General features: G+C 35.1%; 1 protein-coding gene across 1 annotated transcript; it reads right to left on the minus strand.

The window, feature by feature from the left end:
- Window positions 1-11068: 11068 nt before the first annotated feature.
- LOC120190039 (F-box protein At3g07870-like) lies at window positions 11069-12587 on the minus strand. Its single transcript, XM_039193166.1, has 2 exons — window positions 12370-12587; window positions 11069-12330 (listed from the first exon to the last, which is right to left on the minus strand). The coding sequence occupies exons 1-2, from the start codon at window positions 12440-12442 to the stop codon at window positions 11159-11161; spliced, it is 1245 nt and encodes a 414-aa protein (XP_039049097.1). The 5' UTR covers window positions 12443-12587; the 3' UTR covers window positions 11069-11158.
- Window positions 12588-17029: the final 4442 nt, after the last annotated feature.

Raw genomic sequence — 17029 nt, forward strand, 5'->3', positions numbered from 1 at the left:
CTGGACTAGGGGAATTGGTACCCATTCAAGGGGAACCGATACCCCCTCAAACGAACCAGAATTTACAGAATGTTAGGGGGGAACCGATACCCCCACAGGAGGGAACCGATTCCCCCTAAAGGAAAGTTGTGAATATTGGTTTAATAGGTCCGTGTAAGTTGCTAGTATCCAATTACAAGGTGTAGGTATCTAATAATTGCCTTAAAATATACATTTATGTAGATTCTATGCGTAAAGCAATTCCGGAATATTTGGCAAGTAAGATCGATCAAGAAAATATAAGAGATCGGTATTGACTAGTGAGGCCAGGTGAGTGCATATTATTATAATATACGTATTGAATATGGAAATTGGACTTGCGACAAGTCTGTTTCCAATATGATTGTAGGAGTAGAAGTATGATTATGTTTGATATTGTGTGAATATGTTTTGTTCGTATTATATGTTATGTGGTATGAATTTATATGATATGAGTTATATGACAATGATTTATGTATTATAGGAAAATTGTTATATGAACATGTGATATAAGTTATAGGATCACAAATTATGTAAGGTAACCACGACTTATGTGTTAACAAGAGAAAGTGACATAAAATATGGAACAAGATATAAATTACCTGATTTAGTTATAAGGGAATTGGTAGAATCAACTTAAGGGATTAAATAAAATGTGAGATAAGTTAAATAACATTGACCTATAGAACAATATGAGATTAATATATATATATTAGGAGATATTAATAGAACTGGTTATAGGGATATGTAAGACCAATTATATGGTAAAGATCTATGAAGCTATAGGAAGATGTTATAGAAGCTTTTGATGATAATTTATTAGAAGACTTGCATATGCGATAAGTATGTGAAACTGAATTAGGTAAACATGTGTAAAGGTTATATAAATAATAGAAATATAAATGAGACAAGTAAGTAATGATATGATCAATTATGGGAAATTGTGCATTAGAGTTATAAGATTTATGGAGAATGGAGGTAAACTAGATAAGACTGAACTATAAAAGGAACTGAGAATTATATATCACTTAGGAGATTTGGATATAAAGTGATGATATGCACATAGAATATAAAATGCATGTTTATAAATATGACCATGAATGATGTGAATAGGAATAATTTAAGTACTATATAACTATGAGTATTTGAGTATATATCTAGGTGATGTGATGTATGAGGTCGTATGAAATATTATAAGACTCTGTGATTATATGATAAACCAAATATGTACAGGTGAATTATATGTAAATGAACTACGTGAATGAGTGTGATCTTATGAAAATTTATGATGATCCATGTGAATGAACTATAAGATTATGTGTATATGTAATTATGAAAAGTCATAATAATAGAATGTAAGCAAATTGTCGAGAAATGTAAAATGACACGAAAAGTTATATAAGCTACGTGATATGTGAAAGTGAATTATGTGTTATGTGAAATGATAAGTATAAAAGAAAATGTCCATGTTATGTGTCTTGAGAGCTAGGGGTATAATTGGCATGCCAAAAGTCGTTGGTCTACGCGGTCCTTCGGGATATATATATATTCTTTGGAACATGTGTGAAGTCTTGTGAGACACATACTTGATCCCTAGTATATGTATATGATTCTTAAGGAATGATATGTGGTCCTTATGGACATTATTATATGGCACTACGGTGCAATTCTACGCAGCACTCCAGTGCAATTCTACGTGGCACTTCGGTGCAATTATACGAGCTGTGGTGACAGCATTAGTGCACAACCTCTATAGACTCACATATCTACGGTTCTCACATGTGTACATGGGCTAATAAAGGAAATAATATAAAAGAACCTTGCATGATAGTATGTGATCGGTTTGTAATCTTTATGGTGTGAAGTGATATATGTGATATGATGATGTGTATATAGCTTGGTTAAGAGGAATTGATGCAAGAGCATATGACAAAAAGATAAAGAACGAAAATAAGAATAATAAAGAGATAATAATAAATACCTTACATATGATTTACATGTTTTGTGCTATGAAACCTGTTATAAGAATATGTGAATGATGTGTGTATACAAGTGGATAGTGGTTGCATGACAGAATGTATGATTTTGTATGATATAATAAGTATAGATTATGAATGCATTAGTAGTGGTTATATGTTTTTATGCCTCACTAAGTCATCGACTTAGCGTGTGAGTGTTTCACACATAGGTTCCGGAAAGCTAGAAGAAAAGTGAAGAGGAGCAAGACTGGTCAGTTACTTCTTACCGAAGATCAGATCAGAAAAGATGTCTTGAATTAGATGTATTCTGTATATTGAATATAGTTGGCATGTACTAATTGATTGAGTTAAACAAACCGTTGTGACTTTAATGAAAGTTTTAAATTTTCTCGAGTTTTTGTCATGAGTCAAAGTTTAAAAAGTCAATGTGACACCTCGGACTCGTATCTGGGTTGGGTACGGGTTGGGGGTGTTACATCCCCACGCGCAGGGGCGGCATATGACGTATAAATAAAAAATAATAACCATAGAACATGAATTAGACAATCAGGCTTACTTTAGTAAATCAAAAATCATACTTTAAATCAGATAAATCATGCAGTAGTCAAATAAGAGCAAATAATACATTTCAAATCAGAGAAAACAATCATGTGCATATGACGTATAAATCAGATATTTAAAACATATATATGACACTCAAGGAACACACCTCGCAAAATGAAACAGTCCAATAAATCTAATGAGCACCGACTTTGTTATGCTCTTTTGATGAACGGGAACCTAAGTTATTGCAGAACAGGGTTATAATCAGAATAATAATCTAAACTGAATATTTAACATGGTTACAGAACATACGAGTATTCACGGTCTCTCGCGGACAAGAAGATCGGGAGGAACCGGGTCAAGCAGACGAATAGTCAGAAGATCCACGAGTACCTGAAATATACAATAACTTTAATTAGTCATCGATCCTTCAGAAAAATTTGATGAATTGAAATAAATACTTAATTTAAAAATGCACATTCGGGTTTAACGGTCAATTCGAAGGCTTTCGGGTTCGAATTTGGCAAAACGAACTTCAGATTCGGACTTAGGACGTCAAAAAACATAAAATATGACTTTTCGAAAAATTTAACTTTTTGGGTCAAAGTCAATGATCAAAGTCAACTGTAAACTTTGGTCAAAGTCAATAGGTAACGTCAAAGTCAATGGATCAGGTCAAAGTCATGGGTCAGACCGGTAAGGGTTGACTCAGATCGATTCGGGTTGACTCGGTTCGATCCAAGTTGACTCGGACCGGTTCTAGAAGGCTCCAAAGCTATGGACGAGCCCCATACGCACTTGGAGACGATTGGTGGCATATGAACGGGCAAAAAGGGGTTTAGTCGGCGACCGATTACTACCAAGCTCACCTAACAACACCAAATAATCCAATCCAATTCAAATCAAGCCAAAACCACGGTAAATTTAACCGTAAAACGTACGAAGCAGACGAATAGTCAGGAGATCCACGAGTACCTGAAATATACAATAACTTTAATTAGTCATTGATCCTTCAGAAAAATTTGATGAATTGAAATAAATACTTAATTTAAAAATGCACATTCGGGTTTAACGGTCAATTCAGAGGCTTTCGGGTTCGAATTTGGCAAAATGAACTTCATATTCAAACCTAGGACGTCGAAAAACATAAAATATGACTTTTCGAAAAATTTAACTTTTTATGTCAAAGTCAACGATCAAAGTCAACTGTAAACTTTGGTCAAAGTCAATAGGTAATGTCAAAGTCAATGGATCAGGTCAAAGTCATGGGTCAGACCGGTTAGGGTTGACTTAGATCGATTCGGGTTGACTCGGTTTGATCCAAGTTGACTCAGATCGGTTCTAGAAGGCTCCAAAGCTATGGACGAGCCCCATACGCACTTGGCGATGATTGGTGGCATGTGAATGGGTAAAAAGGGGTTTATTCGGTGACCTATTACTACCAAGCTCACCTAACAACACCAAATAATCCAATCCAATTCAAATCAAGCCAAAACCACGATAAATTTAACCGTAAAACGTACGAAGCTTACCCTCAACGACGGACGACGACGATGCAACACTGGATGATGAGATCAGTCTGATTCTGATCGGAATCACCTGAGGAGTGTAATGATGGTCAGTGTGAGGTTCACCGACGGCTGAAGCGACCAAATCAAGTTGAATTAATGGCGATTGCAAGGTTTGTCCTTGAATCAGCCGAACTTCGATTGACGATGAATGATGTTGGTTCTCGACTTGAAACCGTGGGAGTTTTGGTTACCAGATAGAGACAGGTCGGATGCGGGGAATAGTGCTGGCTACGACGACTGAGGGTGAAGAAATTGGTGAGGCAACGACGAGGTTCAATTAGGGGTTAGGGATTTAGGAAATTGGGGATTTTAAGGGTGTTTTATGGGGAAATGGGGTTGTGGTTTTATGTATTAAAACCTAAAAATAAAACAAATAAAATATATATTTTATTATTTTAAAGACAAATAGGGACATAAGTCGGTCGGTAAGGGCATTGCCGACCATGCCTTAAGTCACGTGTTCAAGCCTCGTTAACCCTAACTCCCCTTTTTCTTTATTTTTATTGCAAGATGAGTATGAGTAAATTACAGGACTGGTCTTTGGAGTTCCAAAACATTCAAATTTAGCTCAGAAGTTTTAAAAATTTACATTTTAGTATGGAAAACAATTAATTAATTTTAAATAAATTTCAAATAAATTTTGGAGCGTGACGGTGTATTCGTTTCACGCACGTGCCTCGCGAGTTTAACATGGTCGCTGATTTTCTTTCCAAAACTTGAGAATTCTTCGGTCTTGAAAATCTATGAGGTGTCCCCCTCCCCCATATAATACCTCAATTTAGGGGTTAAATTTTAGAAATTGAGGATTAAATTGTAAAATTTTAAAGTTGGCATACCATTTTAGAAAGTTAAGAAAATTCAATGATCTAGTCCTGAATTTAACCATTTTTCTTAAAAGTTGAAAATATAAACTCATTTCCCCGATCAGTTTCCAGAAAATGTTCCAATTTCCTCTTCCCCTCAACCTTTCTTTGAGCTCCGATCTATGCACCATCCGACCACTGTTTGACGAACCAAAACCACCATTGTGTTCGTTGTCAACCGATGAACAAAACCCCTTAAACCTCTCATCGTGAATCGACATTGTTTGTCGTAAATTTCAATTGGAAGTATCGTCGATTTTAACTCAATCTCCGTTGGTTTTTCATCGATTCACGTCGATCTGGCCACCCGTTTTCGACACCTCCCGCACCATCGTGTTCCTTGTATCGTTCCGAGTCCACCGGTGACCTTCGTGTCTCCGTCGTTGCCGACGCGTGGAGGGTGAGGAAGTCAAAGTTTTTCGATGTTTTAGAATCGAGCTCTTCGCCATTCAAAATTGTGAATCGAGCTTGGTAAGTGTCTTAAAATGCTTTAAAATATTTTTAGGAATTGAGCTCTCCGATGTTGGGGCAGATTTTGAATCGGTCCGACCCGACCCATTGACCGACCCGTTAACCGAACGTTAACCGTTGACTGCCGTTGACCACCGTTGACCAGAACTTTGACCGGCGTTGACCTCCCGTTGACTTTTTCTGAGTATACCTATCTTGACATTTTTTAATGTCCTGGGTTCGATTTTGGGGTCTATTTCACCAAATTCAAACTCGGTAAGCTGTTTTTCATTGATTTATCATCCAATTCAATCCATTTTTTGGAATTAAACTCAATTTTTGATGAAATTTCTATTGTTATATATTTGAAGAATTATTGGAAGTTGAATTAAAGATCAAGGACATTCGAATGGAATTTATATGGTTGGTCAGTATGGCACGGAAATCGAGATAATACATTACTACCTTTTCATGCTTTATGGAACATGTCGGTATTGGTGAATGCATGAATGAACATGTTTGGTCTCATTTGGGTATTTAATTAATTCATACAATCGATATGAATGATGTAAAAATTCGGTAACTGAATATGGCTCGGATGACTAATATTAGAAATTGAGGGATTGTTAGAATTAAATTACAAGTTCTATGATTAGTGATAAAGGAATCAGCCTTGGATATGTAACTTATAATTTATATCATCAAAGGTAAAATGTTAAAGGTATTTGGATGATAAATTATGAGAATACTCTGATTTGGTAAAATTATGAAAATACCCTTATGTTGTAAAATGACAAGAATTGTCATTGGAAGTTGATTAATAACTCTGAAAAGACATATTGATTTGATAAAACTACATATGTGCATAAAAAATGCTAGTTTTGCTTAGAAAATTCGGATAACTAGTTTTAACCCTAAGAGTGTTTGTGCAATATACTAGAAGTCTGCTAAAGAATCATTTCAAGATCAGAGGATGTTCGGGAAAACAATTAACCATAAGATCTCTAAGTTATAATTATTTTCGTTAAGAGTTAATAGCGAAACTATCTGGTTAAGAAATTACGAAAATGCCATTGAGAGGTAAAAATAGTCTGAGTTAACCCTAAATGAGAAAGTACTTTGAGGATTCATACTTAACTCGATAAATTACGGATTTAATTGTTAAGATCCGTCTTTGTACAGAAAAATTCCTGATAACCTGTTTGTAACTTCTGAGAAGGAAATTGACTTGAAAATCTCCGAGTTAATAATAAATTATCGAGGGTGCTATTTTGTCAGAATTTTTCGAAGGGACTGAAATAGATGATAAATTGGAATTAAATAATAAGACATGACAGAAGGAAAGGATTGAAATACCGCAAATCCATAGAATGACCAAAATACCCCTGTAATGGAAATAACTCAAGAATATCACCAAGCCCAAGAATAAATGGATATCCTTAAGCTTTGAAATGAATGGAAAAATATTGATCACCAAAATGACCAAAATGCCTTTATGGACTAGACTAAGTTAATGTCTTGGATTAATTAAGGAATCCAAATAAATATGGGTGTTGTACTACCCTTAAAAGTTATGGAACATTGCTTAAGTAAGTCGATCAACCCTAATGCTATACCAGTACTTGACTGGCATAGATATCACTTGAATGCATGTTCGTCTTCTCAAGTTGGATTGATGATAATTCTAGAAGTACTTGGCTCAGCTCAACTCTAGAGCACATTCAATAATAAGAAATGGATATTCGTGAGATAAATCAACCATGAATACCAGAATGACTTTATTATATGACTAAATTGAACTGATTAGCAGTGCAATATGTATCTAAAATTTTAAAAAGTCTGAATTACTCCGAAAACCCCCAAAATAGCTAGAATAGACTTGACTGCTTAATGAACTATGTAACCTCAATGACTGAGGATTAATTACGTGATTAGCATAAGTCGGGAAACTCGGATGAACTTACATGATGTATTATTCCTATGGGTTATGAACCACAAATTCAGTACGCCAACATTTTCTGATATAGATGAAACATGGAAATGAAATAAAGACCATTAGAATATCGATTCGTTTCCTTAAGGTCTATTCAGTGATGATTCTGAAGGTGATCAATGGACAAGAATTGTTAGTATTAAAGAATGAATACCCTGGAAGGGCATTGAATAGACCTGTCGACATGTATTAGTCTAGGAGTTGTGTAAGTCGAGTGTTTGATAATCCGATCGATCGACATAAATTGTAAATGTCTTGAATTTTCATTTCTACATTTTCATCTCAAATTACTTCGAATGTCTGAACACGCAAGTAATGCAGAAACAAAAGATTCTTAATGCCCCATTTGGTTCAATTGGGCCGAAATCCTATGAATTCAAAGTATATCCCTGAATACCCCTAATTATTTGGTTAATGGAATCACGCTCAGTAAATATGAATCTAGAATTATTCTGTATAAAGGTTTCTGAACACTTTCCTGATACACATGAATCATAGTGGAATTCTAAAGTATCAACTTTAAATGTCTGATTAGATCGGGTAGTAATCGATTCTCTTCAATATGACCTCGTTCCTAGAATCCGATCAGATTGCACAAGTTTCATGTTATCCATACTGATAACTATAAAATGCCTCTGAAAAATACTTGGATTCTCTAGTGTGTTCCCTATATATTACTTAATTGTTTTATTTGTTTTAACATGTTGTACACTGAAATCTATGGTTACTGTTTTATTGATACACCGATTTAATGGTGATGGTTTATGGATTTATGGAAATTATGTCACAGTGCAATTGTATCTTGGAGATACTGATTTATAAAGTATAGCTATGATAAAGCTGGAAAATTTTTATGGACCTAATGTGACTCTTAGGTAGGCTCTGCGGCCCTGAGATCATTCTCGGGTAGGCCCTGCGGCCCTAAGATGTGTTCTCAGGTAGGCCCCGTGGCCCCGAAACTTTCTTGGATATGCTCTCAGGCCCTAAGATGTTCCCTTAGGTTAACTCTTTATACGATGGTTTTAAACTACGAGTTTAAAAAGCTCCACTACAGTATGATTTATGAGATTTACTGAACTATCATTTGATTAGTGTACCTATTATGATTTTATTGTACTGTTGGAACAACTAGACATCCTATTCGACCTCATGAAAACGTGAAACTATGAATGTTTCCTATGAACTGTGGTCTTCATGGCTTCTACTTGATGAACTACTAATGGAACCCCAGATTATCCCACAAACTGGTATACATTTGATTCAATAAGGAAATTATATGGTTTTTCATTTATCTACATGTCTTGTAGCATCAATTGTAGCATTGTATTCATGAGCTTCCCAAAGCTCACTCTATTACTCACCATTGCAAGTTAAAAGAATCGTATCAGTGCATCTATCGACATCGGCAAGGGAGTTCTTCCGGCGTTGGTTGCAGGTATGGTACATGTGATTAGGGGGGCATGTAAATGTATTTTGTTTTATATAAAAGTCTGAAAATCTGTTTTATTTCGAATACTGATAAATTTTATTTTGTACTCATAAATGATTTTATAATTTACATGTTTTAAGAAAAGTTTTATATTTTCCGTTATTTTTACGGTGGGTCGGTTCGATGGCCCTAATGTGACACCCCGGATCGGATCGGGCTATCCGTATCGGTCTAAGGGGTTACACCCCCAGCTTGTTTGATCTTATGCATCGAGATTCCCTTGGACCCCCTTATGCTCGTTTAATAAATTTCTAATGTACTGGCCATAGTCTCATCTTTTTAAAAAAAAAGTATTGCTACTCACTTGATACATTATTCACTTAGTATGTTATCTTCTTGGACGTTAATTATTTATTAATAAATTGTTACTCGTGTTTATTCTCATTTTTCTTTCACAACCTACTAAAGGCCTGAGGATTCAACTCGCACATCATCGCTTTATTGCTATTCACGCAATGCACAATTATTGTAGTACGTCATTTCATTCCACAACGACCTATAAAACATATTCATATATTAAATCCTTTTAGGAAAAGAAGCCAATGTTACATTGGAGATATAATCAAGCTACGTAAATGAATCAATGGTCAATCCATACTATGGACGGAACACTAGAGTTTGTTTATATATAAAACATAAATGTATTGTATTTAATGTCGAAAGTCTATTTAAAAAGAAAGTGGTTAGGGATGATTCACGCATGTGTTTGCATTGCATTGGCTACCACTGATGCCATAAAGTCATGGAAATGCGCCAAAGAGATGAGAAAGCTTCAAGGAATGGGGCGCGAGGCCGTGGAATTAGTTAAAATCAAGGGTAAAGTACACAAATGATCCCTCGACTAACCATGTATTATTTTGTTGAGTCCTTAAATTATTAAAAGTTACAAAATGATCATCTTAACTGTAAGGGAGTTGTTTTGTTGAGTCTTTCAACTATTTAATAGTCACATGACTATCCATATATTCTAAACCCATCATTTTTTGTTAAAAAATTGACGGTCGTCTGAGTTGGATGTTAACATGTTGACGGGTTATGATAAAATCTGATTCTAGAATCATTTGAATTGTATAGTCGTTTGAGACTTTGAGATCATATGCTATCATATATTGATCAATAGGTTAACGTCCAACTCAATCGACCGTCATTTTTTTAATAGAAAAGGACAAGTCTAAAACATATGAATAGTTGAATGATCATTTTATAATTTTTAATAATTGAGGAACTCGACAAAGCAACACCCTATAGTCAATTGACAATTTTGTAACTTTTAATAGTCAAAGGACTCATTTGTGTACTTTACCCTAAAATCAAATACATAAAAAGTAAAAAAAGAGAGCAAATCATTACTACTTTGGTTATTTATTGTTGATACATATTTTAATCACGTAGCTTAGAAGAGTTGTATTATGAAGAGAAGAATGTGTGAACATGTGCCACTAGATGACACTTGATAGACTCCTTTAGAGCAGTGGAAAAAAGCACAGATGTGATGACTTCTCTTTTTCCACTTAACTCTTTTTTAGGTGCAAGACTTTAAGTGGATGAACTACCAATCCCAAGCACTCCTTTAGGATTTTGAAAATTTTCTCATTTACACTAGCAAAAAGAGTTGCAAATTAATTAATTAAACACCCACTTACTTTTGCTTTGAACCCTTAATTATCTGAGCACACCCACGAACAATTCAAAAAAATTGTGTTATATAATTTTCGTATTTTTTTTCATTGTACATAAAGAAACCACAATCATTTGGCATAATGTATATGACATTTGACAGATGAACGTGATGTGTTAAAGATCTAAAATCAATCGATACTAAACATCAATCACTCACATTTTGTCTCCGACTATAACTTTCTACTCAAATCAGAAGGGTTAAACTACTAACGATGGAGGTAACTCATTTATTCTATCATCATGTATGAAAAGAGTGATTTTTATTCTAGTAAGGTGAGTTGGAAGACGGACAAAACCCTCATTTTTTCTATCATCATGTGTGAAAAGAGTTGATTTACTATACTTTCGAGATATCATAAAATTTTAATTGTTTGCACCCCTGGTGGTTGAGTTCTTTTTTAACTTTGGCTTCACAAAACTGATTTGGTTGATGTTAATTGTAAAAGAAATGCAGTCTGTAAAGCCTAGATTCAAGCTCTAGATTTCCCAGATTTTGATTCTGTATAACAAACAATACTGGTACAAATTACAATGAGATGTGGTGAGCTAAGAAACAAACATTATCATCAGTTTCATACCATCAAGGAAGGGATCCAACTGAAACTTGCTGCATGAACAATTGTTTGAAACCAATGAGGGTTCCCCTGGAACACAAGATCTGTAAATTTGCCTTTCTTTGGATCATAAGAAACTAGAACCCTGTTCTTATACTCCAACAGGATTTCACCATTTTCCAGAACGGAAAGGACTCGAACCACTTTACCACTCGCGTTCTTCCAGATCTTCAATGGCCTGTTATCTCGGTCCAAATTTTGTTTCAAACATTTTGGCATATAAGCTCCAATGCTCAGCTCTTTAGTCCAAGATTCCTTCACATTATAATCCTTCATGACCCATATCTCCAGTTTCCCATAATTCCTATAAACAGCTGCTGCAAGACAACCTCTTAAAACAGACACATGGAAGTTACACCTGTTTAGGCCACCACAATCAGGCATCGGGACCTCCTCGAATTCTTCGGTCCCTAAGTCGAACGACATAATGCGTCGAGCCGGGTGATATCTCCGTGGCCTACTCACCCAATGAAGCCTTCCGCTGACCAATGCCTCCAATGGTCGCCTTACGAGCTGGTAAGGTATTTTCCCTAGGCTTCTCCAGGCAGAGGATCCCAGAGTGAAAACCTGAACATCCGAATGCGGATACACGACTCTCCTGGTACGACTGTAGATGCTGCTGCTACTACTACTAGTGTTCCTATAATAAACTATCTTAACTACCTTGTATTCCTTGCTTTTTGGATGGAATCCGAATCCGAACACTACTTCCTGATCAGGATACTGTCGAGATTCGGGCAGCTCGATGTAATCCATGGTGAAAGGGTTGTAGATATAAAGAGCCTCGTTGTATAAAGAATCAGACAAGCATAATAAACCATTACATGATCCAACTACATCAAATTCAGGCATGGATGTCTGGAAAGGCACATATAATCTTTTTACCTTGTCTTTGTCTTGGCTGTTCGGAGATAAATCAACAAAATACAGGTGGTTTCGGATGGGAAAATCGCTGTGAAGGATGAGACATGGATTTGTTGTGTGAGTTTTGCACATATCTGCAACAAGGAGAGGATCCTGAGCTAAAGCACGCCACCCTTTGCATACGAACTTGAATTGCACCAAAGATGTGATCGGCAGCCTGGAGAGTATGTCGACGACGATTTCACCGGGAAGGGTTTCCATCCCGGTTGTTGTCCGCCGTTGCCGATCATCATCTTCAACCTCAAGCTTGGTTCTTCTTCTTTTTGCGAGCCTCGCATCGTCTAAATCCATGGCGGGAAAGAGATTTAGAGCACACATGGATCACAAATGGTGGGGTTTTAAGAGAGATGATGGAAAAGGAAGGTTGAAGATAAACATGGTAGACTTTTATAAGATGGTATGAATATTATTATAGAAAAGGAGAGACGGAAACCACAAGGAAATGAATCGGTGTTTGTATAGAAACTATCACTCCCTTGCCTTATACAATGTCTTGATTTTATTTTTCTCCATTTGATTAATGGGACAAAGGTATATGGAAATTGATGGACATGACAATTTGGACCGTCCGATTAAGCATATAGATTGATGAAATGTGAACGTAGACCAAAGCAAATTTTATGAATCGATTCCATATTTCCATGGTTATGCAATGATGGGCCTACTGATAATGACTTTGCAACATTCAGTCTTAATATCCACAGCAAATTGTTTTAGTATAAAACAAATTTATATGTACAGTAATAAAAGGAAGTGTTATTTTTTTTAAGATTTTAAATTTCAACAGTTATATTTATAAGGTATACGTTGTAGACACCCGTTTTTGTCCGGGTCTTTTTTTTATATTATTTAATTTTATTAATTATTATTATTATTATTATTATTAAATTATATATTACAAATTTTGTACAGGCCCAATTACACACCCAAGGCCAAATCAGCAGCCAACCCAAAGCCCAGGTGGCAAGTGACAAGCCCAATCCCGGAGCCCAACAACCCAGACTGAACCAACCCATCAGATTAGGGTTTCAAACCCTAAATCAGATTAGGGTTTCAAACCCTAAATCAATTTAGGGTTTCAAACCCTAAATCAGTTTAGGGTTTCAAACCCTAAATCAGACTAGGGTTTCAAACCCTAATCCCCTAACTACACAGCCGCCGCTCAAGCCAGATTCCAATCCCCCAGCCGCACGTTGATCTTCACCAGTCATGCCTGAGCCGCGTGAGCAACCGTGAGCCAATCACCGAGCCACCAAGCCGAGGTGTCCCGTCGCCGCCGACTGCTCTCCTGCATGAACAGTGACCGGTTCCTGTAAAAACAGTAACCCAATCAAATAACAGTGGCCTAAACTTACCCCAAATCTAAAAAAAACCCATTAGAATAGCACCCTAAAATCCCGAAAAATCTGGATTTTATTCACCCAATCAGAGAAATCAAATCCTATCTACCTAGATATCATCATCATCTCACCAGGAATCCAGAGGGAAGCAAAGATAAAAGAACAGAAAAAAGAAGAAAAAGGAAATGGGAAACAGAAAAAAACAGAAGAAAAAGGGGAGAAAAAAAAAGTTTTACCTTCTCTAACCCCACCGTGGATCTCGCTGTGACCTTCTCCGATTCCAGCTAGCCCCATTTCTGAAGGTAAAGCCTTTGTTTTTCTGGTTTTGGGGGGAGTCCGGTTCGGGTGGTAAGTTGTGGGTTTGGGTTCTAGAGGTTGGGTTTCAAAGGAGAGGTCGTTAATGGGGGATAGTTGATCGGTTTAGGTTTAGTGGCCACTGATTAGCGGTGGCAGGAGGCTTGGTCGCCTCCCATGGCGGTGAGCCGAGGGAGAGTTCTCTCCCACGGGTTTGGGTCTACGGCTGAGGAAATGAGGGGGAGAGTAAATGATTTTAGGGTTTTAATATAACCCTTAAAAGGGTTATATTTTCAGACGTCGAGCGACGTCGTTTTGAGGCATGAGTGAGGCCGAGTGGTGGGATTAAGGGCTAATAGCCCATTTGGTCCTCTTACCTCTGTAATCTTGCACGCGTGTCCTTAGAGTTTATGGGTAAACAACAGTTTAGGTCCCTGCAGCTTGTGTAATGGTTGTAATCTTACCACTTTAATGAAATTCCATCATTTCATTTTGAGCTTTTATTTTATTTTTGTTACATTTTCGTCATTATTTGCTATTAAATATTTTTGTGGTTATATCTGTATTTCAGCCATCAAACTTTAATTTATTTATACATGTGCAGTATAGTTTATTGTTGGTTCATTTTAGTCACTATTTACTATGTAAAAGAAATACATGTTTTATTTATGTTTATAATCCATGTATTTTGATTCTGAATGCATTTTTGATCACTACTTTTATATATTGGGTTAAATGCTGAATATGGCTTACTTGTTTTACTTTCATTTTATTTTAGTCCTTAAAAATATTGTTGAGTTATTTTGGTTTCTAGTATTTGTCTTTTTTAATGTTTTATATTTGGGTTCTGTTTGTTTTGTAATCGCTGTTTAGTCCTTTAGTTTCTGTTTTTGGTATTTTGGTCCTTTAACTTTCTGTTATTGATTTTAGTATTTTAAATTCCTGTTTTTGCTGTTTAGCCCTTGAAGATTCTGTTTTTTTACTGTTTTAGTTCCCAATTTTTTTTTTCATTTTGGTTTCTAAAGTTTCGATTATATCTATTTTGGTCCTTTAACTTCCTGTATTTTTGCAGTTTAGTCCCTAATATTTTTTTTTTCGTCATTTTAGCTCTTTTAATTTCCGTTAATTACATTTTATTGCCTTAAATGATTTATTTTGGTATTTTAGTTTGGTTTGTAATATTTAATTGTTTGCTTTTCAATCCTTCATACATGTATAGTAAATGTTCTTATTTAATATTGTAAATATTTTATTTGTCATTTGCAATCATATTTGTTTCTATTTTATTTCCTTAGTTGTTAATTTCATTCAAATATTTTTCAAGAACATGAATTTGTAGAACGGGCGTGGAAAGTACTATTTGACCGAAATGGTGCAATCCGATACGACGTTCAAATAAAATATGGATTTGAAAGTACAAATTCTTCCTTTGTACGATCTTATGAAATTTTTTACTGTTATTCTATTCTTGTTATTTTATTTTATTTTATGTTCATATTGTTTGATGTTTAAATTTTAATCTTTATTTATTTATTTCTTGATTCTTAATATGAATGATGTATGCTTTGGAAAAGTATAATATGATGCATTTTATGTCAATTTTCGATATTTTTTTAATTTAAAGAGAAAATATTCTTTACAAGTAAGAAATAGACGAGGTAGCTTTCCCGGCGGAGGATTGCAAATCTCGGGATTTCTTATCGAGAAAAGGATTTTTTTTTTATTTATTTTAACTAATATTCAATAAATAGATCATAACTTATTTATTATTCTATTTTCATAATTTTTATTGTAGTAATGGTTGTTATGTTAATATTAACGATACATAAATTAAGCATATTTTATTTTCTACTCATGACGATATTATTTAGTGGTAATTCAAAGATAGGATATACTTTATCGATAAGAAATAGATGAGATAGCTTTCCCGTTGGAGGATTGCAAATCTTGAGATTTCTTACCAAGTGAAGTACTTCTATTATTTTAACAAATATTCAATAAATAGATCATATTTTTTTACTTCATATTCAAATTGTAATTTCCACCATTTACGACGATATGTAAGCTACACAGTACCAATTTTTTGCGTTGTGGGGTGTTTACCCTTCCCCACACGTAACCGACTCCCGAACCTGTTTTAAATGAATCTTTGGTAACGTAGACCAAAATTTTGTCTTATAAAATTATTTTTCTTAAAATTGTTTTTAAAAGACGTTTTTAGGTACTCGACCTACCTAACCCAAAGGTCGATGGCGACTCTTTTCAATTTTATTCAAATCCGTTCAAAATCACCAAATTTTCCGAATTAAAGTCGTAATCGTTTTTTTAAACCATAAATAATGGTTCCACCTAAAAAATGGTTATGACAGCTTGGCGACTCTGCTGGGGACCTCTAGAGAGTCAGGCTGTCGGTCGCTTATATATGGTCGTTATGGTTGAAATTATAAGTTCGAATCTTTAGTAAAACTATGATCTATTTATTGAATTTTTATTTATTATTTTATCTCTTTATTTTTATATACTAACATTTTAATTGTTTTTTTTAGATATTTCTTAGTTCTCGTTTGGTGTTATTTTTTTATTTTCCCTGTTTTTTTTTTTTGAGTCAAAGGTTTGTTTGTTTCTCCTCACACACATCACTTTCATTAGCATAACACGAGCTCTAGACATGAGCTTCGATCCAAGTTAGTTAGGGTGTTTGCTTTACTCTCGTAAGAATTTATTCTTCGTATGAGTTTTAGCAAACAACCCATGGGATACATACCTTATACCTTCGTAGGAATTTATTCCTCGCATGGGTATAAGGCAGTGAATCCCCTCGAATTGAACTCGGTCCTTTTGAAACCTGTAATGGGTGAGGATTGAGGGTTTGGTAGCCCAAGGGGGCATCGACATCAAGGACAATTCGAGTCCTTTTTTTCCTGTTAGAGCTGAAACCATGCATATAGTGAACCATAGAACGGTCACACTAGGTAGAGTCATACTGAACCTCTGTCCGCCAATAGGTACCCAAAATAGGCGTACACAATGGAGAAACCCTCTAACCTTTTTATTTTATTTTATTTATTTATTTTTGAGTGTGTAGAATAGATTTATTCTGTTAAAGCATGTGAAATAGAATTTAGGTGCAGTTAGAATTTAATTAATTTAGGAGGGTAGAGAGCATGTTCGGGTAGGACCCTTTTTGAGGAATATTATTCGGGTAGATAATACATAAATATAATAGATTTATTTCCTGTTTTATATATCTTTTTATGTTAAATTTATACAA

Source organism: Hibiscus syriacus, unplaced genomic scaffold, assembly GCF_006381635.1.
Source record: "Hibiscus syriacus cultivar Baekdansim isolate YM2019G1 unplaced genomic scaffold, ASM638163v2 tig00116962_pilon, whole genome shotgun sequence".
NCBI lineage: Eukaryota > Viridiplantae > Streptophyta > Magnoliopsida > Malvales > Malvaceae > Hibiscus > Hibiscus syriacus.

Bases quoted from the DNA above. Each gene is read 5' to 3' on its own strand.
- LOC120190039 (XM_039193166.1), bottom strand. From the start codon at position 12,442: ATGTGTGCTCTAAATCTCTTTCCCGCCATGGATTTAGACGATGCGAGG. The intron at 12,331-12,369 runs TTGAGGTTGAAG...GGCGGACAACAA, and splicing joins AAAAAGAAGAAGAACCAAGC to CCGGGATGGAAACCCTTCCC.